This window comes from Rhopilema esculentum, chromosome 8 (assembly GCF_057945365.1).
Source record: "Rhopilema esculentum isolate cy_ngs chromosome 8, ASM5794536v1, whole genome shotgun sequence".
Classification (NCBI taxonomy): Eukaryota; Metazoa; Cnidaria; class Scyphozoa; order Rhizostomeae; family Rhizostomatidae; genus Rhopilema; species Rhopilema esculentum.
Genome location: NC_142822.1, coordinates 12,055,294 through 12,082,464, shown reverse-complemented (window position 1 = coordinate 12,082,464; position 27,171 = coordinate 12,055,294). Strand labels below are relative to the sequence as shown.

General features: G+C 34.0%; 3 protein-coding genes across 3 annotated transcripts; all 3 read left to right on the top strand.

Moving 5' to 3' along the window:
• The first annotated feature begins 14,777 nt into the window (after window positions 1-14,777).
• On the top strand, window positions 14,778-20,491 carry LOC135694600 (uncharacterized). The gene is made up of 9 exons (XM_065213415.2): window positions 14,778-14,977; window positions 15,912-16,092; window positions 16,320-16,409; window positions 16,710-16,787; window positions 17,060-17,120; window positions 17,244-17,306; window positions 18,185-18,372; window positions 18,573-18,763; window positions 19,529-20,491. The coding sequence occupies exons 2-9, from the start codon at window positions 15,966-15,968 to the stop codon at window positions 19,940-19,942; spliced, it is 1,212 nt and encodes a 403-aa protein (XP_065069487.2). The 5' UTR covers window positions 14,778-14,977; window positions 15,912-15,965; the 3' UTR covers window positions 19,943-20,491.
• A 147-nt stretch (window positions 20,492-20,638) lies between these two features.
• On the top strand, window positions 20,639-25,934 carry LOC135694601 (uncharacterized). Its single transcript, XM_089109654.1, has 4 exons — window positions 20,639-24,986; window positions 25,155-25,284; window positions 25,404-25,530; window positions 25,798-25,934. Exons 1-4 carry the CDS (start codon window positions 24,949-24,951, stop codon window positions 25,881-25,883), a joined length of 381 nt encoding a protein of 126 aa, XP_088965780.1. The 5' UTR covers window positions 20,639-24,948; the 3' UTR covers window positions 25,884-25,934.
• A 291-nt stretch (window positions 25,935-26,225) lies between these two features.
• On the top strand, window positions 26,226-26,650 carry LOC148959899 (uncharacterized). Its single transcript, XM_089109655.1, has 2 exons — window positions 26,226-26,356; window positions 26,449-26,650. Exons 1-2 carry the CDS (start codon window positions 26,253-26,255, stop codon window positions 26,648-26,650), a joined length of 306 nt encoding a protein of 101 aa, XP_088965781.1. The 5' UTR covers window positions 26,226-26,252.
• Window positions 26,651-27,171: the final 521 nt, after the last annotated feature.

The window sequence follows — 27,171 nt, the reverse complement described above, 5'->3', positions numbered from 1 at the left end:
TACTTCCAAGATGACTCACTTCAAGGAATCAGCTGAATCCAAGGGGAAGGCACGGCAATTTTCTGCAGCATCATTGCCTGTAGCTAAAGGTACAATGCCAGCTACATCAGGGGAAGCCTCTACATCGTGAGCAATGGCATCCACAGCAGCAAAAGCAGCAATGCCGGAGGATTCAAAGGTGATTTCCTTGACTGAGAAAGAGCAGCTACTTGCAATTCTGAACAAAGCTGCCCGAATGCTTGGCTTTGACAGGGATGATTGGGAGACATTGCAGAAGATGCACTTTGAGAAACTGCAAGATTTTATCAAAAGTTGGTCCCAACTCTGCAATCAGCTTGTCGCCTGCCTTCACACATAACACCAACAGAACCAGGATATACACAGCACTGATCTCTCACTTGGACTCGCAAAATATTAAGGTCTTGTGCAAGTGCACAAGACAGTGTAGGTACTGGAATCCTTTGAGAAGCTTCGGGAATTCTACACAGATGAAATAAACCCATTAAGACCATCAAACGGTATGACAGCAGGGACAATCAACCACACAAGAAGGTTAAAGAAGTTCTTTCAGCATGTAATAAACATATAACAGAACCCCACAAATAGAGGATGCTACAAACATCAACTTTGTTAGTGTATATGTGGCAGAATTGAGGAGGGAGCTAAATGTGGGTACAGTCATCAATCATATTCAAAGCCTCATAGTGGCAGCAAAATATATTCTAAAAAAAGGGGGCCTAACAAAAAGTTGGCAGGAAATAGCGGAAAAAACACAATTGAGGCACATGCAGGCCCAATTGCAAGTGAGTATTCCAGTTCACCTTAGCTATATATATTTTCGCTTCTCATTAGAAATTCTGCAATAGGAACTTGAGTTGCATTTAATTCTATATCATAACATTTAACTCTGGCTGCCTAAATTATACTATCAAGAATGGTTGATGAAGCCAGCCGAAGTAGAATCATTTAGTAGATTTAATTTTTATTGAAATTCTTTTGACTACATTGGATTTTCAGCGTCCTGTGTCTTAGTTACCGGCTATTATTCCTATTTTAATCAGCGGACAGCATATCCTGCCTTCCTTTGTATTTACACATACATTTTACACATCACTTTTTGAAATTTTTAGTTTCAATTTACCACTGTTTTTTTAGAGCCTCTATGAAAGAGAGCGAAGACAGAGGAACTTGGGAGCCGATGAAAGAAAGATATTTGAATGGAGACAGGCTTTAGAAACACTGAAAATGATAAGGGACAGGATAATTTCGTCGAAAGAGATGGATGGTTATCAAAAGGCAAGGTTATACCATGATTTTGCAATCATAATCACTAATCATAATCACTTGCCTTTGCCTTTTTTCAATCTTTATATGCACGTTTGGATTATTGCCTGTGTCATTTTTCATTAAGTAAGGTTAATTGATTGAATTGCGGAAAGCTCTATTTACTTTTCTGACCATAATACCAATCCATCTTAGAAGAAGCAGTTTATCAACATATCCAACACAGTTGCTTTCTAAAGTGATTATTTGTATGTAGGTCTGTAAATAATAATGGATATAACCTCTTTTTAGAAAGGAAGTCCAAAGCCTCATTGTACATAATAGCAGAAGCAGCACATGACGGTGCTATGAGCGACGACAAGGAGGATTACAGTTGTAACAGCCACCCTAGTTTCATAACGGACACGGCAATGTCGCTGTGAAAAATGTCTGAGATGAATGTGAATCAGAAAAGATGTCTGATTCATGCTGCCCAAAATAGGATCTTTCAGCAAGTGGGTAGGTTTCTTGTGCACTCATTCTCCTGTTTGGAAGCATCCAGAGATGAAGTTGCACATTGCTTGTGCAAAAGGGTGTTTCAGAGAAGGCAACCTAGCCAATGGCTTTCGCGGGTGGTTCATTGTCCATATCCTCTTTCAGAGGTGCGGTATAAGTGGTATTCATTACCTTGGTGAAGAGCTTATCAGACAGGGTTTTGCTTTTCTGTGTTGCATTTTTGGACTTTCCAGAGTATACATCTTCTGAGCTTTCAGAAGCTGTCTTTTCAAAACAATGTAGGGAAGGTAGTGTGGAAAAGGGGTGGCATTGCGCCAGGCTGGGCCATTTGATTCTTCTTAACAAGAGAATGCTACGCGTTGGGGAGAGTACAATAAAGGGGGCTGAGATTGGGTGTTTCTGAAGCCTCAGCTAAGAAGCACCCTGAGAGGCACAAAGATTTGTCTCTATGTCAACGAATTGTTTAATTCAATCTCTGTCATTCCATCACAGTACTATACAGTGGAAATGAGGCACAGAGGGAAGAAGAAGCTACTGTATGCAGATGCTGAGAAGTGCCATGAGGTGACTCTTGGCCCTTAATGCAATGACAAATGTTTTGGTTCTGTTTTTGGGAGGATCGACTCTGGGCCAGGCAGTTACTCTTTATTCTTTGAACACCTTCTTCACAGAGTTTGGAGAGATGGAGGAAGATATGGGTAACTGTCATTTTTCCTATGATGTGCCGTTTACTTTCATGGAGACACCTATGAACATTCCAGCACACACAAGCCAAGAAATCGCTTCCTAAGGAATTTTAAGCAACTGGATTCAAAAGGATCAGGCAGCTTTGCTAAAGAGCCACCATTTGCAAATGAATCCCTCCACTGTCTTGGTTTTAATTTAAAAAATCGCAGGGGGTAGCCAGCGTTGCAAAAAACTTTTTCTATAAAGCTGGAAAGCTTTTGCATTGATAAAATAATGGTTTTAACTTTGCAGAGTTAATTAAGGAAGTCATATCTCTTTTAATAAAATTTCTGTTTTGAACAGACATTGCAACACCATAAATCACTTATCTAGCTTTTCCAACACTATTTTAATGCAGGAGTAGCTAAATTACTGCAACAGTTTGCAAGAAATTATATGTGCTGCCCACCAGATCACTTCTAAAACATTGACATTTTAGGGAGAAGAAGACATTTATACTACTGAGAAAAGACTTTGCACATCAATAAAATTATTTCCACGGTAGCATAGGACTTTAAGCAGACAAACATCTGCAAACTCTAACTTGAATCAAACAACTTTCAGTGGCTATTGAATTCCAAAAAATTCCAAAAACCCAAGTTGGTGTTTCAAGACTTTGGGCAGTGACTATAACTATTGACTTTCCAACCAAATTCATAGCCTCGACTTCCCATTAAACAGACTTTTTTGCACAATTTTTTATTGTAATGTCCTCAACTAACAAATTTCTCCTATTTTGTTAGAAAATAGAGTAAGTTTTAGTTCTTTTGTACACAAAATCACATTCAATCTTTCTATAAGATCAGTTTATATCTATATTTGAAGTGAACTGCAACTACCAAAATGCCTAATATTGCTAAAGTATCGTAAAATGTCTGCTTAATCTAGCAATCACATGCTTATATATCAGTTTATATTGTATTAACAGTAGAAAGAGAGGATTCGCTGATATAGATGCTCAAAGGAACGGTTGTTGTTTACAAAAATATTGGTATTGAAGTAGAATGGTAGTTTGAATAAAGCTTTTGCAAATTGAAAGTTAAACATTGGATCAACACTGCTGGAGACTGTTGTCTCAAAACCGTAATATTCCTCTAGGCATATTTATCAGCATCTCAAGAATGAAGTAGATATAAGATATGCTTTGAAGAGATTACTGCATAAAAAATTTTTGGGATGAGCCAAAAAGCAAATGAAGATTAAATACGTACTTGAAAACTTTAATGGCCTGAAAATTAAAAGGAACAATAATATCATAATTTCTTTCCTTTTAATGTTTGCCACTGTTACTCGGAAAATAAACACTAGCATCATTGCCAAGGCGTATGTTGCACAGCCAGAGATCTCAAAGACCAAAAACTATACTATGGAAACCGCAAGCAAAATTAAAAAAAGGTGTGAGACGCTTGGCAGAAAATCAAGGCAGCTGATTAGGGAAATGTGTAAAATTGTCCTGTTGCAACTACGCCGTTAAAGTTCAAATTGTTGCTTTGACAACAAAAGATTCAACTTTGGATGTTTCAGAAATTTTAGTAGGGAAGCTTATTGGTGTGTACTATCAAAAGGAAACAGTTTTTATGGCCAAAAGAAGGTTAAGATGCTGTACTTCATCCTATTGATTCAGTATACACTATTGTGTATAAACACAGAAAGAAACTACGATACACTTTGAACACGTAAGCATGAAATACACCAGGCAGCCATGAAATAGATCCAGCAGCAAAAGGAATAAGACAAAATTTCATATAAATTAAATACTATTACATAGAAATTGAAGAGCGCTAACATTTTAATGAATCTTCATCAAGGCTTATAACATGTATTTTTGTTGATGTAATAAACTCTTTTCAGTCTTTAAAACTTGGTGTTTTCGTAAATTTCTTTCCTATCCAATTGCTCTCAAAAGTAAAAGCCTTTTAAAATTTTATTATAACTGAGGGAGACATTGGTCTAGATCATATTGAAAAAGACCACCTAAATCTGATAAAATTTCTGTTTTGAACAGACATTGCAACACCATAAGTCACTTATCTAGCTTTTCCAACACTATTTTAATGCAGGAGTAGCTAAATTACTGCAACAGTTTGCAAGAAATTATATGTGCTGCCCACCAGATCGCTTCTAAAACATTGACATTTTAGGGAGAAGAAGACATTTATAGCACTAAAAAAAGACTTTGGACATCAATAAAATTATTTCTACGGTAGCATAGGACTTCAAGCAGACAAACATCTGCAAATTCTAACTTGAATCAAACAATTTTTCAGTGGCTGATTTGGTCCAAGTCGAGTGGAATTGATATATCTTAAAAAGTGAGCCTTTGCCAAAGGTGGATCTTTTCAAACAAAATAACACAATAGATGTATCTGCTATCTGGCATATGTAGCAAGTATTGTGTACGAGCAGAAAGTTAGAACCATGGTTAGAAAACATTACGATTCCCTGGTAAGCTAGCTAGGTACAATCACTGCCAAAATTAATTGAAACACACATCAATGTGTGCTGTAATTTTCTGTTTTTCGGTCGTTTTCCAAAATAATATTACTTACGTCCCCCTACCCCCCACCCCCAAAAAATATTGAAAGTAAAGAAAAATGTCAAACAAACCACAAGAAAAACAATACCCCATAGCCCCATTCATTTTTATAATGTAAATCCAAAGGGGGAGAGTGTATGGCTGATTTGCCTTTGAAAACCCAAGTTGGTGTTTCAAGACTTTGGGCAGTGACTATAACTATTGACTTTCCAACGAAATTCATAGCCTCGACTTCCCATTAAACAGACTTTTTTGCACAATTTTTTATTGTAATGTCCTCAACTAACAAATTTCTCCTATTTTGTTAGAAAATAGAGTAAGTTTTAGTTCTTTTGTACACAAAATCACATTCAATCTTTCTATAAGATCAGTTTATATCTATATTTGAAGTGAACTGCAACTACCAAAATGCCTAATATTGCTAAAGTATTGTAAAATGTCTGCTTAATCTAGCAATCACATGCTTATATATCAGTTTATATTGTATCAACAGTAGAAAGAAAGGATTCGCTGTTATAGATGCTCAAAGGAACGGTTGTTGTTTACAAAAATATTGGTATTGAAGTAGAATGGTAGTTTGAATAAAGCTTTTGCAAATTGAAAGTTAAACGTTGGATCAACATTGCTGGAGACTGTTGTCTCAAAACCGTAATATTCCTCTAGGCATATTTATCAGCATCTCAAGAATGAAGTAGATATAAGATATGCTTTGAAGAGATTACTGCATAAAAAATTTTTGGGATGAGCCAAAAAGCAAATGAAGATTAAATACGTACTTGAAAACTTTAATGGCCTGAAAATTAAAAGGAACAATAATATCATAATTTCTTTCCTTTTAATGTTTGCCACTGTTACTCGGAAAATAAACACTAGCATCATTGCCAAGGCGTATGTTGCACAGCCAGAGATCTCAAAGACCAAAAACTATACTATGGAAACCGCAAGCAAAATTAAAAAAAGGTGTGAGACGCTTGGCAGAAAATCAAGGCAGCTGATTAGGGAAATGTGTAAAATTGTCCTGTTGCAACTACGCCGTTAAAGTTCAAATTGTTGCTTTGATAACAAAAGATTCAACTTTGGATGTTTCAGAAATTTTAGTAGGGAAGCTTATTGGTGTGTACTATCAAAAGGAAACAGTTTTTATGGCCAAAAGAAGGTTAAGATGCTGTACTTCATCCTATTGATTCTGTATACACTATTGTGTATAAACACAGAAAGAAACTACTATACACTTTGAACACGTAAGCATGAAATACACCAGGCAGCCATGAAATAGATCCAGCAGCAAAAGGAATAAGACAAAATTTCATATAAATTAAATACTATTACATAGAAATTGAAGAGCGCTAACATTTTAATGAATCTTCATCAAGGCTTATAACATGTATTTTTGTTGATGTAATAAACTCTTTTCAGTCTTTAAAACTTGGTGTTTTCGTAAATTTCTTTCCTATCCAATTGCTCTCAAAAGTAAAAGCCTTTTAAAATTTTATTATAACTGAGGGAGACATTGGTCTAGATCATATTGAAAAAGACCACCTAAATCTGATAAAATTTCTGTTTTGAACAGACATTGCAACACCATAAGTCACTTATCTAGCTTTTCCAACACTATTTTAATGCAGGAGTAGCTAAATTACTGCAACAGTTTGCAAGAAATTATATGTGCTGCCCACCAGATCGCTTCTAAAACATTGACATTTTAGGGAGAAGAAGACATTTATAGTACTAAAAAAAGACTTTGGACATCAATAAAATTATTTCTACGGTAGCATAGGACTTTAAGCAGACAAACATCTGCAAATTCTAACTTGAATCAAACAACTTTCAGTGGCTATTGAATTCCAAAAAATTCCAAAAACCCAAGTTGGTGTTTCAAGACTTTGGGCAGTGACTATAACTATTGACTTTCCAACCAAATTCATAGCCTCGACTTCCCATTAAACAGACTTTTCTGCACAATTTTTTATTGTAATGTCCTCAACTAACAAATTTCTCCTATTTTGTTAGAAAATAGAGTAAGTTTTAGTTCTTTTGTACACAAAATCACATTCAATCTTTCTATAAGATCAGTTTATATCTATATTTGAAGTGAACTGCAACTACCAAAATGCCTAATATTGCTAAAGTATTGTAAAATGTCTGCTTAATCTAGCAATCACATGCTTATATATCAGTTTATATTGTATCAACAGTAGAAAGAAAGGATTCGCTGTTATAGATGCTCAAAGGAACGGTTGTTGTTTACAAAAATATTGGTATTGAAGTAGAATGGTAGTTTGAATAAAGCTTTTGCAAATTGAAAGTTAAACGTTGGATCAACATTGCTGGAGACTGTTGTCTCAAAACCGTAATATTCCTCTAGGCATATTTATCAGCATCTCAAGAATGAAGTAGATATAAGATATGCTTTTAAGAGATTACTGCATAAAAAATTTTTGGGATGAGCCAAAAAGCAAATGAAGATTAAATACGTACTTGAAAACTTTAATGGCCTGAAAATTAAAAGGAACAATAATATCATAATTTCTTTCCTTTTAATGTTTGCCACTGTTACTCGGAAAATAAACACTAGCATCATTGCCAAGGCGTATGTTGCACAGCCAGAGATCTCAAAGACCAAAAACTATACTATGGAAACCGCAAGCAAAATTAAAAAAAGGTGTGAGACGCTTGGCAGAAAATCAAGGCAGCTGATTAGGGAAATGTGTAAAATTGTCCTGTTGCAACTACGCCGTTAAAGTTCAAATTGTTGCTTTGATAACAAAAGATTCAACTTTGGATGTTTCAGAAATTTTAGTAGGGAAGCTTATTGGTGTGTACTATCAAAAGGAAACAGTTTTTATGGCCAAAAGAAGGTTAAGATGCTGTACTTCATCCTATTGATTCTGTATACACTATTGTGTATAAACACAGAAAGAAACTACTATACACTTTGAACACGTAAGCATGAAATACACCAGGCAGCCATGAAATAGATCCAGCAGCAAAAGGAATAAGACAAAATTTCATATAAATTAAATACTATTACATAGAAATTGAAGAGCGCTAACATTTTAATGAATCTTCATCAAGGCTTATAACATGTATTTTTGTTGATGTAATAAACTCTTTTCAGTCTTTAAAACTTGGTGTTTTCGTAAATTTCTTTCCTATCCAATTGCTCTCAAAAGTAAAAGCCTTTTAAAATTTTATTATAACTGAGGGAGACATTGGTCTAGATCATATTGAAAAAGACCACCTAAATCTGATAAAATTTCTGTTTTGAACAGACATTGCAACACCATAAGTCACTTATCTAGCTTTTCCAACACTATTTTAATGCAGGAGTAGCTAAATTACTGCAACAGTTTGCAAGAAATTATATGTGCTGCCCACCAGATCGCTTCTAAAACATTGACATTTTAGGGAGAAGAAGACATTTATAGTACTAAAAAAAGACTTTGGACATCAATAAAATTATTTCTACGGTAGCATAGGACTTTAAGCAGACAAACATCTGCAAATTCTAACTTGAATCAAACAACTTTCAGTGGCTATTGAATTCCAAAAAATTCCAAAAACCCAAGTTGGTGTTTCAAGACTTTAGGCAGTGACTATAACTATTGACTTTCCAACCAAATTCATAGCCTCGACTTCCCATTAAACAGACTTTTCTGCACAATTTTTTATTGTAATGTCCTCAACTAACAAATTTCTCCTATTTTGTTAGAAAATAGAGTAAGTTTTAGTTCTTTTGTACACAAAATCACATTCAATCTTTCTATAAGATCAGTTTATATCTATATTTGAAGTGAACTGCAACTACCAAAATGCCTAATATTGCTAAAGTATTGTAAAATGTCTGCTTAATCTAGCAATCACATGCTTATATATCAGTTTATATTGTATCAACAGTAGAAAGAAAGGATTCGCTGTTATAGATGCTCAAAGGAACGGTTGTTGTTTACAAAAATATTGGTATTGAAGTAGAATGGTAGTTTGAATAAAGCTTTTGCAAATTGAAAGTTAAACGTTGGATCAACATTGCTGGAGACTGTTGTCTCAAAACCGTAATATTCCTCTAGGCATATTTATCAGCATCTCAAGAATGAAGTAGATATAAGATATGCTTTGAAGAGATTACTGCATAAAAAATTTTTGGGATGAGCCAAAAAGCAAATGAAGATTAAATACGTACTTGAAAACTTTAATGGCCTGAAAATTAAAAGGAACAATAATATCATAATTTCTTTCCTTTTAATGTTTGCCACTGTTACTCGGAAAATAAACACTAGCATCATTGCCAAGGCGTATGTTGCACAGCCAGAGATCTCAAAGACCAAAAACTATACTATGGAAACCGCAAGCAAAATTAAAAAAAGGTGTGAGACGCTTGGCAGAAAATCAAGGCAGCTGATTAGGGAAATGTGTAAAATTGTCCTGTTGCAACTACGCCGTTAAAGTTCAAATTGTTGCTTTGATAACAAAAGATTCAACTTTGGATGTTTCAGAAATTTTAGTAGGGAAGCTTATTGGTGTGTACTATCAAAAGGAAACAGTTTTTATGGCCAAAAGAAGGTTAAGATGCTGTACTTCATCCTATTGATTCTGTATACACTATTGTGTATAAACACAGAAAGAAACTACTATACACTTTGAACACGTAAGCATGAAATACACCAGGCAGCCATGAAATAGATCCAGCAGCAAAAGGAATAAGACAAAATTTCATATAAATTAAATACTATTACATAGAAATTGAAGAGCGCTAACATTTTAATGAATCTTCATCAAGGCTTATAACATGTATTTTTGTTGATGTAATAAACTCTTTTCAGTCTCTAAAACTTGGTGTTTTCGTAAATTTCTTTCCTATCCAATTGCTCTCAAAAGTAAAAGCCTTTTAAAATTTTATTATAACTGAGGGAGACATTGGTCTAGATCATATTGAAAAAGACCACCTAAATCTGATAAAATTTCTGTTTTGAACAGACATTGCAACACCATAAGTCACTTATCTAGCTTTTCCAACACTATTTTAATGCAGGAGTAGCTAAATTACTGCAACAGTTTGCAAGAAATTATATGTGCTGCCCACCAGATCGCTTCTAAAACATTGACATTTTAGGGAGAAGAAGACATTTATAGTACTAAAAAAAGACTTTGGACATCAATAAAATTATTTCTACGGTAGCATAGGACTTTAAGCAGACAAACATCTGCAATTCTAACTTGAATCAAACAATTTTTCAGTGGCTGATTTGGTCCAAGTCGAATGGAATTGATATATCTTAAAAAGTGAGCCTTTGCCAAAGGTGGATCTTTTCAAACAAAATAACACAATAGATGTATCTGCTATCTGGCATATGTAGCAAGTATTGTGTACGAGCAGAAAGTTAGAACCATGGTTAGAAAACATTACGATTCCCTGGTAAGCTAGCTAGGTACAATGACTGCCAAAATTAATTGAAACACACATCAATGTGTGCTGTAATTTTCTGTTTTTCGGTCGTTTTCCAAAATAATATTACTTACGTCCCCCTACCCCCACCCCCAAAAAATATTGAAAGTAAAGAAAAATGTCAAACAAACCACAAGAAAACAATACCCCATAGCCCCATTCATTTTTTAATGTAAATCCAAAGGGGGAGAGTGTATGGCTGATTTGCCTTTGAAAACCCAAGTTGGTGTTTCAAGACTTTTGGCAGTGACTATAACTATTGACTTTCCAACCAAATTCATAGCCTCGACTTCCCATTAAACAGACTTTTCTGCACAATTTTTTATTGTAATGTCCTCAACTAACAAATTTCTCCTATTTTGTTAGAAAATAGAGTAAGTTTTAGTTCTTTTGTACACAAAATCACATTCAATCTTTCTATAAGATCAGTTTATATCTATATTTGAAGTGAACTGCAACTACCAAAATGCCTAATATTGCTAAAGTATTGTAAAATGTCTGCTTAATCTAGCAATCACATGCTTATATATCAGTTTATATTGTATCAACAGTAGAAAGAAAGGATTCGCTGTTATAGATGCTCAAAGGAACGGTTGTTGTTTACAAAAATATTGGTATTGAAGTAGAATGGTAGTTTGAATAAAGCTTTTGCAAATTGAAAGTTAAACGTTGGATCAACATTGCTGGAGACTGTTGTCTCAAAACCGTAATATTCCTCTAGGCATATTTATCAGCATCTCAAGAATGAAGTAGATATAAGATATGCTTTTAAGAGATTACTGCATAAAAAATTTTTGGGATGAGCCAAAAAGCAAATGAAGATTAAATACGTACTTGAAAACTTTAATGGCCTGAAAATTAAAAGGAACAATAATATCATAATTTCTTTCCTTTTAATGTTTGCCACTGTTACTCGGAAAATAAACACTAGCATCATTGCCAAGGCGTATGTTGCACAGCCAGAGATCTCAAAGACCAAAAACTATACTATGGAAACCGCAAGCAAAATTAAAAAAAGGTGTGAGACGCTTGGCAGAAAATCAAGGCAGCTGATTAGGGAAATGTGTAAAATTGTCCTGTTGCAACTACGCCGTTAAAGTTCAAATTGTTGCTTTGATAACAAAAGATTCAACTTTGGATGTTTCAGAAATTTTAGTAGGGAAGCTTATTGGTGTGTACTATCAAAAGGAAACAGTTTTTATGGCCAAAAGAAGGTTAAGATGCTGTACTTCATCCTATTGATTCTGTATACACTATTGTGTATAAACACAGAAAGAAACTACTATACACTTTGAACACGTAAGCATGAAATACACCAGGCAGCCATGAAATAGATCCAGCAGCAAAAGGAATAAGACAAAATTTCATATAAATTAAATACTATTACATAGAAATTGAAGAGCGCTAACATTTTAATGAATCTTCATCAAGGCTTATAACATGTATTTTTGTTGATGTAATAAACTCTTTTCAGTCTTTAAAACTTGGTGTTTTCGTAAATTTCTTTCCTATCCAATTGCTCTCAAAAGTAAAAGCCTTTTAAAATTTTATTATAACTGAGGGAGACATTGGTCTAGATCATATTGAAAAAGACCACCTAAATCTGATAAAATTTCTGTTTTGAACAGACATTGCAACACCATAAGTCACTTATCTAGCTTTTCCAACACTATTTTAATGCAGGAGTAGCTAAATTACTGCAACAGTTTGCAAGAAATTATATGTGCTGCCCACCAGATCGCTTCTAAAACATTGACATTTTAGGGAGAAGAAGACATTTATAGTACTAAAAAAAGACTTTGGACATCAATAAAATTATTTCTACGGTAGCATAGGACTTTAAGCAGACAAACATCTGCAATTCTAACTTGAATCAAACAATTTTTCAGTGGCTGATTTGGTCCAAGTCGAATGGAATTGATATATCTTAAAAAGTGAGCCTTTGCCAAAGGTGGATCTTTTCAAACAAAATAACACAATAGATGTATCTGCTATCTGGCATATGTAGCAAGTATTGTGTACGAGCAGAAAGTTAGAACCATGGTTAGAAAACATTACGATTCCCTGGTAAGCTAGCTAGGTACAATGACTGCCAAAATTAATTGAAACACACATCAATGTGTGCTGTAATTTTCTGTTTTTCGGTCGTTTTCCAAAATAATATTACTTACGTCCCCCTACCCCCACCCCCAAAAAATATTGAAAGTAAAGAAAAATGTCAAACAAACCACAAGAAAACAATACCCCATAGCCCCATTCATTTTTTTAATGTAAATCCAAAGGGGGAGAGTGTATGGCTGATTTGCCTTTGAAAACCCAAGTTGGTGTTTCAAGACTTTTGGCAGTGACTATAACTATTGACTTTCCAACCAAATTCATAGCCTCGACTTCCCATTAAACAGACTTTTCTGCACAATTTTTTATTGTAATGTCCTCAACTAACAAATTTCTCCTATTTTGTTAGAAAATAGAGTAAGTTTTAGTTCTTTTGTACACAAAATCACATTCAATCTTTCTATAAGATCAGTTTATATCTATATTTGAAGTGAACTGCAACTACCAAAATGCCTAATATTGCTAAAGTATTGTAAAATGTCTGCTTAATCTAGCAATCACATGCTTATATATCAGTTTATATTGTATCAACAGTAGAAAGAAAGGATTCGCTGTTATAGATGCTCAAAGGAACGGTTGTTGTTTACAAAAATATTGGTATTGAAGTAGAATGGTAGTTTGAATAAAGCTTTTGCAAATTGAAAGTTAAACGTTGGATCAACATTGCTGGAGACTGTTGTCTCAAAACCGTAATATTCCTCTAGGCATATTTATCAGCATCTCAAGAATGAAGTAGATATAAGATATGCTTTGAAGAGATTACTGCATAAAAAATTTTTGGGATGAGCCAAAAAGCAAATGAAGATTAAATACGTACTTGAAAACTTTAATGGCCTGAAAATTAAAAGGAACAATAATATCATAATTTCTTTCCTTTTAATGTTTGCCACTGTTACTCGGAAAATAAACACTAGCATCATTGCCAAGGCGTATGTTGCACAGCCAGAGATCTCAAAGACCAAAAACTATACTATGGAAACCGCAAGCAAAATTAAAAAAAGGTGTGAGACGCTTGGCAGAAAATCAAGGTAGCTGATTAGGGAAATGTGTAAAATTCTCCTGTTGCAACTACGCCGTTAAAGTTCAATTTGTTGCTTTGGTAACAAAAGATTCAACTTTGGATGTTTCAGAAATTTTAGTAAGGAAGCTTATTGGTGTGTACTATCAAAAGGAAACAGTTTTTATGGCCAAAAGAAGGTTAAGATGCTGTACTTCATCCTATTGATTCTGTATACACTATTGTGTATAAACACAGAAAGAAACTACTATACACTTTGAACACGTAAAGTAAAGAAAAATGTCAAACAAACCACAAGAAAAAGGATACCCCATAGCCCCATTCATTTTTATAATGTAAATCCAAAGGGAGAGAGTGTATGGCTGATTTGCCTTTGAAAACCCAAGTTGGTGTTTCAAGACTTTTGGCAGTGACTATAACTATTGACTATCCAACCAAATTCATAGCCTCGAGTTCCCATTAAACAGAATTTTTTGCACAATCTTTTATTGTAATGTCCTCAACTAACAAATTTCTCCTATTTTGTTAGAAAATAGAGTTCAGGTAAAAGTACAGAGCAGCCCAAGCATGGTACTCGCTTCTTTTTAGACCAAGACAAAGCTGACAGATTTTTGGCCTCCTATAGTGATGAAGTCAAAGAAATATCTTCAGTATGTAGCCAAATCCCCTTTAATTTACTTTTGCATATTCTACATGGGTATTGCTTAATACATATTTTGCCTGGGTGGCTATTAAAAATATCTTGCTTCCTTCTTTAACAATTTAACCTAGATAATGCTTTTAAAAGTTTTCTTTTTCAAAGGATTGTAGCAGTTTCAAGGCAGGATGCGACAAATTAAGATCTTCCATCCATGGCAGTAGACTTGATATAACAGGGGTGTTTGGATCTGTCTGCAAACATGAAGTTCCTGGTAGATTTTTAAACATGAAACACGGTGAGAGATTCATATTAATTTCTTCTAAGATTTGTTTAGATACCTTATTTAGATAATGACATTGATACCTTATTTGTAATGTTCTTACTGCAGGTCAAATGTATATAAATGTGATTTTTTTGTTTGATTTCAAAATTTGATATAATAGTAATTATCACCATCATGAACATAATAACGTCCTTCATCTATGCTAAGAGGCCTTGAACCCTCATATTTTTTAGCAACTTCAATTCATTAAAAATCTCTCTTTTCTTTCGTCATCACAATATTTCTACCTCTATTCTTCTAAACATCCCTTAAAATATAGGAATTTTTTCAGGCTTGCTTACCCCATCTTCGTTATCAATTCCTATTTGCAAGACTTCAAGAACAGAAATTTTGGAATCATTTATGACATTTCCTGTTTATTGTCAAAACACATAAAGGTAAGTTATGTACTTATTGTCTGTGTTGGTTTTTTACCTAAATGTAATACATAACATTCAAATGATCCACTTTTATCTTTTCTGATACAGGTGATTAGGGACTCCTGGCTCATTCAAATCATATTGTAGGGTTTTAAGCATTGTTTAATGTTTCCACTGCCTCAAATATTTTTTGCATGTCTAGAAATAAAATATCCAAATTGTTATGTTTTTTAGAAAAAAAAGATGGATGATGAGTTCAAAAATTGCACATTTGTAACTCCAGCTTGGCATGCTTATGCACATGTTGCATCATGTCAAGTAATTTTCAAATGCTATTCATATAACTCTTTGTCATTTACAATACAGAAGCAGTTTGATATGTTTTTGTTATTCCAACATTGAGCATATTCACATTCATATCAATCATCAATGTTTGGCATGTTAAATAAAGATTTACACAAAACCTTTCTGCGAATTGTAAATGTATTTTCCCCCATCTCAGTCCATGAAATCTGCTGGCACGCTGATGAGTGTACCCTTTGAAAAGTTAAGATGTTGAGATTTTTATAAACTAAACATTTTTTATAAAATTTTTGAAAACAAAATATTTTAACTGAAAGCATACATGTTTTTAAAGATTGATTATGCCCCTTGAAAACGCTTTGGACATAACACACACACAGAAAATTAATTAGAAGAAAATAATAAGAAATATAAGAAATAAAATTTAAAGGAGGAATAGACAGTCAAAAAGTGATGATGCTTTTCCAATAAAAAGCAGGTCTAGTCATGTTTTGATGCATTCACATATGATCACACACCTAATATTACCAGGGCTTCCATTTGATCTTTTGTTTTTTATTATTTCCTGAGCTTCATTTTCCAAACTCTTGTAAATGAACACTATGCATTTCAAACTAGATAGAGAAGTAACTACAGTTGTTATCTGCAGATAGCAAATGCTATTCGCTACTATCCAAAGTTTGGACTGACAGATGGTAAAGGAATGGAAAGATTGTGGTCATACCTGAGACAGTTCACAGCAATTACAAAGGAAATGACACCATCTCACAGAATTGATCTTTTAAGTGATGCACTGATATACTTTGCTCAAAAGAAGAACAGTAGCATAGGTAATAGCTATTTGTATGTTTGATGTTTATATCTCTAATGTTCATTTTGGTCACTTTGTTTGCCAGAAGTTTACTCTTTCTTATATTATTGTCTGTTGAAGTGAAGCTTGTTAAGTGAAGTAGAATTAAAGCAGTTGCACATTGAACATAACGTTTTCTTGCAAGGAAATCATTTTAGATATTGAAGCAAGGAGCCAAAAACTATATTTGTTTTTTTCTTACTTTAGAATGGAGCTTATCAGATCGTTTGTCCAAAGCTAAAAGTGTTTTGAAAAGCAGTCAAGCGGAGCTACAACAAATATTCGACAACCTTGGAGGTATTCTATTTTTTCTTTATTGATACTGTATTAGAAAATATGATTTCTTTTCTTATTTAACATCATTTTTGCGTCATATTCTTAGCTTAATTATTGAAATATATGCTTCCATTTTGTGTGAATTTTATATGATTTTTAACAAGGATGTTTTATTACTTCGTTAATATGACTTAAGTTTGAAGATAAGAACAAAGAATAAAATAGCACATGCTAAGGTTTCATTTCATTGAAGTTTGAAATAAACTTATTCAATGGTGGTAGCTAAAAGTTTGATTTATTGGTGTTCATTCCAATCTGTAGACAGAGTTGAGGATTCTGAGGTCTATGCTTGGCATGATAGGGAAAAGTCACTGGCTCTTGCAAGGACAAAGGGAAAAAGTATATTGTTTCTAAAATTTTGATTTTATCTTTCCATCTAAAATTTTGGTATGGTAGGGTACAATACTGGTACATCTTACTGGTACTGGTACATTAGGGTACATCTAAAACTCTGTCACAAATGCATTTTGTTGTTATGTTCATGGATTTGTATCCAAGTTTTTTAATTCATCTGCTCTGCTATAGAAAATTTCAAAAGAATAAAGAAAAGAATCAGCTGCTGTTGGCATTTGTTTGGATATTTCCAGAAATGATTATTTTCTCCCTTTTAGAGGCTGAGTCCGATTGGACAATGAAATATGTTCAGAAGCTACTTGATATAGAGACAGCAAGGTAATTTCCTTGTTATTTGATTATTGAGATTTCAACCATATTAGCCATGCTTTAGATGCTTAATGTTGAAGTGTGATCATCATCATTCAATTAATTTTTGTTAATTTTCATTTTGCATTTTAGTACTTTGTACAAGCAGTGTACAACATCTGATCAGATGGTAAATGTAAAACATCATATTAACGAGTGAGTGTTTGAATTTTGTATTTCTTTTTGCTACTTTGACTGTTGTTGGGGAAGCATTTATTAAATGGCATATATCATAATCAAATTCTGCTGGTTTCTGACCAAGTAACTCTCACACATTTCGCATCAGTTTTAGGCTCTTTGCTCTTGCCCATTTAGGGACATTAACTTGGCAGCTATGGAATGCAATCTGGATCATACACAAACAAACATTGATAAAATCTTGAACCAGAGCAGTCCATGTCACCCTTGAGATATATCTCAATATTTTAAGTATTTCAAGTTTGGATTTCATTTTTCCTGGTAAATTTTTTTGGCAAAAGAGATGTTGGCACGTAAGACATTAGATATACCTCAATAGCAATTCAGGTATGGAAAGTTTCAATTTCAAGCTTATATGTCAGCACCCCCTGATAAGAGCTTGAGATATAGTTTTTCACGAATTGGAATATGGTTTTGGATGTCTTCTGTGTGCAAATGTAATTTGCATTTACTCATAAATATACTTAACTCACAAGGTATAAACCCTATATTGATGGTAGAAAAATTCATGAAATGAGGCACCCCATGTAAGCTAATGCCAATTGGTAATAAATACCAGAACCTGACACAGCATGCTTGGTTAAAACAAAGGAACCCTTTTAGTCAGAAAACTTCATAACCGCTGACTTTGCAAATCGAGTTTGGTTTCATAATAGTTTGGTTCAAAAATAGCACACTACTTCTATAAGAAGTAAAAGTATGCAAACAAATGTTATCTTGATTAATTTTCAGCTAATATTTTCCCTTTATAGTTTTTGGCCTTAAGGTCTACCTTGTGATATCTAGGTAAGGGACTGTTTATGCTAGCCTGTAATACTTCTTATTATGTTACACAGGCTTGATAAAGAATTGAAATCTATTGAGAGAGCTAGAAATGTTACGTCTCGATGGAGCAACAGCTCACCTCAATTCAGCGAGTCACTAAGGAAATTAGAAGATGACAAGAAAGTAGGATTGCTGGCAAAAGCAAGAATTGAAGCAGTTGAGAGAATTTTTCATTTGAGTTTGAAAAAGAGATACTCAGGCAATTATTTAGAAAAATCTGTTTCTTATTATTGTCATTTGTTTGTCACGTTTTAGTTTGTCTATCACTTTATATTCACTACTTAGTTTATGTTTCAATTTAGTTGAAGATTGCTTGTCAAAGAAGGCTGTTGGACGAGGGAGCATCTTTCTTTGCTCTTTGAATCTTCCAGTTTCTGTAAATTCTGTTTGTATTTTTAGCTGGACAGAAAATTCCAAAGCAGATTGAAAAGCAAATAAAAAGAGCAAACGGCCGATTAACTACCACCGTGAAGAAGTACAGCGACTGTGATTTCAAATCTCGAGACACCAGGCTGCCAAATACTTCGACATTCAATGATGTAAAGGATCCTGAATGTCAACTTTATGATGACATCAATGAGGATGTTGAGGTTAAGATTTGCATAATATTTTCTAAATGACTACATCTCTCTACTACTTCTTTAGTTAACTGCAAGGACAGAAATCGATTAAACATTCCACTACAATTCCTGGGCAATCAGATCATTAATGTTTAATCTCCAGTGTCAGATGTTGCTGCTTTGCATTATCGTTATATGACGACAAAAATAGATTCGCATTTGAAGGAAGGTATGAGAATGGTGATTCATAGGAATTTTTACCAACTATTTTAATGCTATTCACGCTTTAAGTAAAGCTTTCAAGAGCACAGGCACTTAGATAAGTGTATAAAAAGGGTCAGAACCTTACAATTATGCAGAATGTTTTTACCGTTTTCAGAAAAATAGGTTCATAAAAAAAATGTAAGCCACCCTTGATTATAAGCCGCACTATCAAAACGATGCGGAAAAAACTGATAAAAACCTTATTGTGTACCAAAAATTGACATTAGAAGTTCAACCAACGACAGTATCGTGCTACATGGATCATTAATAGCATCCAAAAGTATTTCTTCCTTATTTTCTACTTTATCACCCTCAGCCTCAAGCTATCAATAAAGTTTGCAAGGATCTTGATAAAACAATGTAAGCCATCTTCGTTTTAAAGTCGCCCTTGATTATGAACCAAAGGAAAACGTGCCAAGAGATGATGATAAGCTAATAAATACGGTAGTTGTTGACTAGTTATATCTCTTTAGCTTAAGTCCTATACTGTATTTTAATTAAGGTATTCGTTTCTCGCACATTGTTTTTTAGGGAGCCTCCCAGTCTTTTCTACCATCCAGTCAAAAGAAAAAGATTGTAACTCTTACGTTCTTAAGGGATCGAGCAGCTTATGAAAGTCAGTTGGTAGAAAAGGACTTCAATACGTTAACTGCTGCATTGACAGAAAAGTTATGTCTTGTGAAGAAGGCTATACAGAATATTGAAGCCGAATTTCAAGATAGCGGCAGGAAAACGTCGTTTGGGATTGGGTCATCATCTTTGCTACTGAAGAAAGCGATACGAATGGAAAAAAGAATAGAGCATTGTCGTAATTTATTTGGCAACGATGATCACGAGAACGTCGTTGCCCTGGAAGGTGATGAAACTGAGGAAGCATATGATTATCAGGTTAATCTGCTTGATGACCAAACGGACTATGAAGATACTCTCACCGAGCAACTTTGATAACAATGAAGTGAAACTATTTTGATTAGTTTTCATGACGTGCTTTGCTTTTGTAAATAAGTAACCCTGCCTAAATAAGTAATTTTTCCTTTTTCTTACAAGATTTTCAGATACTGTTGTATCTAAAAGTATCTGTTCGGAACATGTGTACCCTTGTTCAAGCCTGTACAGCTCAGCAAATTCAGCAAAAAGTTCAATAAAAAAGAACCACTGAATCCAAAGAAATAAGCTCTTGTTTTTGCGATTGAATTGACAATGATTTCTTTTCACGATTGATTGAAGTAAAGTGACATGATTGATTTTAATGTAGTCATTGATTGATTTGTTGGAATAGTAGATATTCCACCCAAAAAGAAAACTATTTTATATATAAAATCTTTCGATATTGCATATATAAACTGTAAGAATATGAATAGCCCCCCCTGTCTGTAAAAATCACCGGCTATAATAAACATACCTACCTAATGATTTTGGTTAAGTAGGCAATGTTTTACCATGTACTTGTATATCATTTGTTATTTATAGCCAATTAATTTTGTAGTTTCTAGCCCTGAGGTTTTTGCCTGTCTCTGCATCCTTTTATAATTATAAACCTGATTCCATTTTGGAAACAAGACCATCATGGAGATCCGAGGATTGGTAGACCTAATATAATTTTCAAGCCTATATATAAATGTGTTACCCCTCGAATCCCTAAGTCCCGTGTGAGTTTTTGGTTAGAAAAGTCATAATAAATTAACAACTGGCCAACATGCACTAATGTGATGTGTTCCGTCGAAAAGTAACATCAATACTCATAAACGTGAAAAAAAATGAAATTTAGGGACAAAATGACTTTTTTTAAAATTATGAGGATTGATGCCGCTCTACTTGGGATACATTGTAGGGTACATGCACTAATGTGATGTGTTCAGTCGAAAAGTAACATCAATCCTCATAAACGTTGAAAAAATGAAATTTAGGGACGAAGATGACTTATTTTAAAATTATGAGTATTGATGCCGCTCTACTTGGGATACATGGTAGGGTACCTGCACTTATGTGATGTGTTCCGTCGAAAAGTAACATCAATCCTCATAAAAGTGAAAAAATGAAATTTAGGGACGAAAATGACTTTTTTTAAAATTATGAGGATTGATGCCGCTCTACTTGGGATACATGGTAGGGTACATGCACTAATGTGATGTGTTCCGTCGAAAAGTAACATCAATCCTCATAAACGTGAAAAAAATGTAATTTAGGGACAAAAATGACTTTTTTTAAAATTATGAGGATTGATGCCGCTCTACTTGGGATACATTGTAGGGTACATGCACTAATGTGATGTGTTCAGTCGAAAAGTAACATCAATCTTCATAAATGTGAAAAGAATGAAATTTAGGGACGAAAATGACTTTTTTCAAAATTAAGAGGATTGATGCCGCTCTACTTGGGATACATGGTAGGGTACATGCACTAATGTGATGTGTTCCGTCGAAAAGTAACATCAATACTCATAAACGTGAAAAAAAATGAAATTTAGGGACAAAATGACTTTTTTTAAAATTATGAGGATTGATGCCGCTCTACTTGGGATACATGGTAGGGTACATGCACTAATGTGATGTGTTCCGTCGAAAAGTAACATCAATCCTCATAAACGTGAAAAAAAATGAAATTTAGGGACGAAAATGACTTTTTTTAAAATAATGAGGATTGATGCCGCTCTACTTGGGATACATGGTAGAGTACATGCACTAATGTGATGTTTTCCCTCGAAAAGTAACATCAATCCTCATAAACATGAAAAAAATGAAATTAAGGGACCAAAATGGCTTTTTTCAAAATTATGAGGATTGATGCCGCTCTACTTGGGATACATGGTAGGGTACATGCACTAATGTGATGTGTTCCGTCGAAAAGTAACATCAATCCTCATAAACGTGAAAAAATGAAATTTAGGGACGAAAATGACTTTTTTTTAAATTATGAGGATTGATGCCGCTCTACTTGGGATACATGGTAGGGTACATGCATCAATCCTCATAAACGTGAAAAAAATTAGTTTAGGGGGATGGTTTGTATTTTTATTGTCTTTTGTTTAATGAGCTGAAGATATTGAGCAATACTGTTTATCCTAGAATTAATTTATTTCTCTGTTCGAGTTGGGACACATAAATATACTTATAGTAATGGCAGTGGCGGCTTGTGTATTGGGGCTAGTGGGGCTCAGCCCCACCAAAGATTTCCAAAAATAAGCTTTAGATTAACATTTATAAATATTTTAAACGTAAATAAAATCAACGTCCATATTTAATTTAGCACTGTTCACTAATTTTGTTGTTTCGAGTTTCACTGTTTGTCCATTCTCTAGTTTGTTTAGGTCCCACTGCCCGGGGTTCTTTCGAAAACTGAATAAACACGCGTATCAGAAAACATCTCCCGAGCTTTTGGGGCTAGCCCCAAACTAGCCGAGAATGCACCAATCAAATGCCTCTCATGACTCGACTTTTCAATTGATGACTGCTTCTGATTGGCCAATTCTGCTCGAATCTGCATTCCTTTGGGGCTAGTTGAAACTAGCCCCAAATAATTCAATTCAACCGTAGCTGAATTTTTGTTGTTGTGATGTGATAGGCAATGTTGATCTGTGGAGCGCAGCAGAGTGGCGTGTATTCGATGACTCGCATTTTTAGCTTCAAAACTTTGAAATAAAGCATACAAGTTAGATCTTTATCAGAATAAATTTTGCCGACCTTGAAATAAGCTCATAATGGGAAGGCTAGGCAGTAGGCCTTCTAATCTTTAATGGCATAAAGCATATTTCCAATGCAGGCTTTCAACTGGAACAATTTTAGCTTCACGGCATATGAAAATTAATCAATTAACAGTTTGAGCTTTTTATTCTTTAAAATTTTTTTAATTGCAATGATATGCAATGCAAAGGATATCGTCTACGGGTTGGCCATATTGAAGTTGTCTATGTTTTTATGGACATCCTCCGTGAACTCCCCTTTTTGTGAAGAGAGAAACGGTCCAGCGGACTTGAATAAATAAAGTTGCGCACACCAACATTTCACATAGTTTATTACTTTGCTTATTAAAAATTTATACATGATTAATAGTGGCACTTGTTTTTTTTTCAATCAAAACTTTCAAAATGATGACAGCCTTGTTGATTAGAGGTAGTAAAGAATGGAAAGGCCTTTTATTATTTTTGGCGTTCCGTGTCTATGGCATAGAGTTCTTAACTCTATGGCTATGGCTTCAGATTTCGAATATTACGTCATCAGCCCCACCAAAAATTTACACCACGAGCCGCCACTGAGTAATGGGGAACATAAATATACTTATACGGGTGAGGGCTCATAAATATATAGAAAAAATCAAGAAGACATTTTTAAAAGACAACATATGTTCTAGTAGGAATTAATTTATTAACATTTAGTTAATTATTACCAAAATTATGAATTTTTGTGGTAATTCAATAAAACACCAAAAGAAGCAGCAGCGGGGGCTTTTTCCCACGCATTCCCAAATACCACGGAAGGTGTGAATTGATAGTTAAACAATGTTGGACATAATTTTAGATCACAACAGCCTGGAAGATGAATTTGACTCTGTTAAGGATAAAAATTCAATGGAATGTGTGAATTGATAGTTAAACAATGTAGGACATAATTTTAGATCACAACAGCCTGGGAGATGAGTTTGACTCTGTTGTGGATAAAAATTCAATGGAAGGTGTGAATTGATAGTTAAAAAATGTAGGACATAATTTTAGATCACAACAGCCTGGGAGATGAATTTGACTTTGTTGTGGATAAAAATTCAATGGAAGGTGTGAATTGATAGTTAATCAATGTAGGACATAATTTTAGATCACGACAGCCTGGGAGATGAATTTGACTCTGTTGTTGATAAAAATTCAATGGAAGGTGTGAATTGATAGTTAATCAATGTAGGACATAATTATAGATCCCAACAGCCTGGGAGATGAATTTGACTCTGTTGTGGATAAAAATTCAATGGAAGGTGTGAATTGATAGTTAATCAATGTAGGACATAATTTTAGATCACGACAGCCTGGGAGATGAATTTGACTCTGTTGTGGATAAAAATTCAATGGAAGGTGTGAATTGATAGTTAATCAATGTAGGACATAATTTTAGATCACGACAGCCTGGGAGATGAATTTGACTCTGTTGTTGATAAAAATTCAATGGAAGGTGTGAATTGATAGTTAATCAATGTAGGACATAATTTTAGATCACAACAGCCTGGGAGATGAATTTGACTCTGTTGTGGATAAAAATTCAATGGAAGGTGTGAATTGATAGTTAATCAATGTAGGACATAATTTTAGATCACGACAGCCTGGGAGATGAATTTGACTCTGTTGTTGATAAAAATTCAATGGAAGGTGTGAATTGATAGTTAATCAATGTAGGACATAATTTTAGATCACAACAGCCTGGGAGATGAATTTGACTCTGTTGTGGATAAAAATTCAATGGAAGGTGTGAATTGATAGTTAATCAATGTAGGACATAATTTTAGATCACGACAGCCTGGGAGATGAATTTGACTCTGTTGTTGATAAAAATTCAATGGAAGGTGTGAATTGATAGTTAATCAATGTAGGACATAATTTTAGATCACAAAAGCCTGGGAGATGAATTTGACTCTGTTGTTGATAAAAATTCAATGCAAGGTGTGAATTGATAGTTAATCAATGTAGGACATAATTTTAGATCACAACAGCCTGGGAGATTAATTTGACTCTGTTGTGGATAAAAATTCAATGAAAGGTGTGAATTGATAGTTAATCAATGTAGGACATAATTTTAGATCACAAAAGCCTGGGAGATGAATTTAACTCTGTTGTTGATAAAAATTCAATGGAAGGTGTGAATTGATAGTTTATCAATGTAGGACATAATTTCAGATTGACAATGATTACTACTTTATAAGAGGAGGGGACTTGGCAGAAGTCAGTATTTGAAAATATCTTTCTGTTATCCGACATGGAAGAGACTCAGTTATCAGGACCATCTGTAAGCAAGTACGTATATTTTTAGCTTTGTTAGTTAGAACTTATTTAATTTCTTCAAGAGAGATTTCAACAGTCGCACATTCTTCTTTGTTTTTTTATAGCTCATAGCTTGCTTGAGATCATTATAAAGATTAAACAATCCTCTATCACTGTTTAAAGTAATTCTCTTTGTTTTAGATCTAGGTTAGAGGAGGCACTGAAGCCATACTGGGAAGATGGTATGACTGATCTCAGTTCGGAGGAGGGGAAAAGGATTGCTGCTGTTGCCCTCAAAGAAAATGAGTGGATATCAAGGAAACAATTGAAGGTTATGCTGCCTTTCAAATAAGTTGTAATCAATCCACAAACTGTCAACGCCTAGGTAATGTTTCGTCAAAGAATGGCAGGATTGCATCAAATTATAATAACCATTTTTGTTTGTTTTAGACTTGGATCAGTAACTATAAAAAAAAGCTCAGTGGCAAAAAACAGATGAAAACAAAGCCAAGCAAAATAAATTTGAAAACAAGAAAGAGGTCTGCTAAAGATATGTTTCAAGATGAATATTTAAGAGGTGCAGGCTTATTTTCTTAAGGGTTTTATAGATATTGATCTGCAGCTATGACATATCATACAATTACATATTACCCATAAGAAAGAACAACCTTTCCAATTGTTACAAAACATGCATTTCATTTTCAATTGTTTATACACTCATAAGCTTTATTGCTATTGTATGACTAGGATTACTCTTCTTATTCCTTTTTAACATATATTCATTATCACAACTTTATGTTTTACACATCAAGTCTAAAATACTTTGTTATTTTATTTTCCTTAGAGAACAAAGGGAAGTTGACTGGAATTGGATGTAAGTGGGAAAAAGTTAAAGAGGATATGACACGAAAATGCAAAATTCTATTATAGATCAAATCCTTGATGCTGATTTCAAAAATTAAATCGAAAAATGCTAATTCATTATAGATTTCCTGAAATTAAGGGATTTAGCCATGAAATTTTGTGAAATTCATGTCCCAGAGGACTGGGTCGGGTTTTGAGGACGTACGCCCGGACGTGACGTCAGGTGTTGGACATATTCTCGAGGGTAAAGGTTTGAAAGCAAGTACGGTGTATCGATTAATGTGAAGGCACAATTTATAATTATGTCTACAAGCGAATCAGGCTCTTCTATGACATCGGATCATTCTGCAAGTGATGAAGAACTATATGGAGCTTATGGCGGAGATTATCTGCCCTACTTAAACGAGCCTTTGGCTAGTACTGACGACGAAGGCGATGATGGGCCTAGGCCTAATGACGGAGAACAACCGAGGTGAAGATGGGATATCTCCAGCAACTTTTCGCAAAAGACAGACGGGGAATCTAAGTGTAGATCAATGGTGAGTGGTTTTTGTTTTCGCTGTTTTTTAAATAGTTGAAATTATCCAACCTTTCATGTCGGTACAACGATACAACTGCAGCTCTTTTTTAGGTGTGTGTGCGGCAAATGCTCAGCAGCGAACTTGAAAAGTGCCAGAGAGTACCGTTGCGGCCATGAAGTGGCACCTGCTTATGGAAAAGTCGTTTTTAATGGCCAATCCGATGAAATAAAGTGTGTGACCCTTCATGAAGACTACAGGGCTTTTACAAATATAAATGTCCTTAGAAACGTTGGTCCATTGCTTCGGAAATAGATGGAAAGCCCTACAAGAAAAGGGCCAATGTAACAGAAAATGAGTATGTACAAAGTTTTATTGTCAAGTTTAGGCTGAAATAGATAGACATCAAATTTGATTCTTTTTGTTGATTCATAATTGATCTCTTTCAATGAAAGAAGTATGTGTACATATATAATATAGTATATACTAGTATGCTAATTTATACTAATAAACTAACATTTTATACTGATACTACATATATTGCATAAATATATATATATAATAACTAAACTTTTGTTTCACAAAAAGCAGAAACGTTATAAAGAAAAATGTTTTAGAAAGACCATGGCAAAAGACAATTTATTATTTTTCTGGAATGCATTTCGACCTTTTAACGAGGAATCATCAGCCTATTTAAATATCTATGTGAGTTCTATGTTAATTTACTGTAGACATCTCTAATTTGAAGTTCATTTACTGAATATATATATATATCTAAATATCTGAATATATATATACATATCTAAATATAGTATATAAATTTATATATGATATAT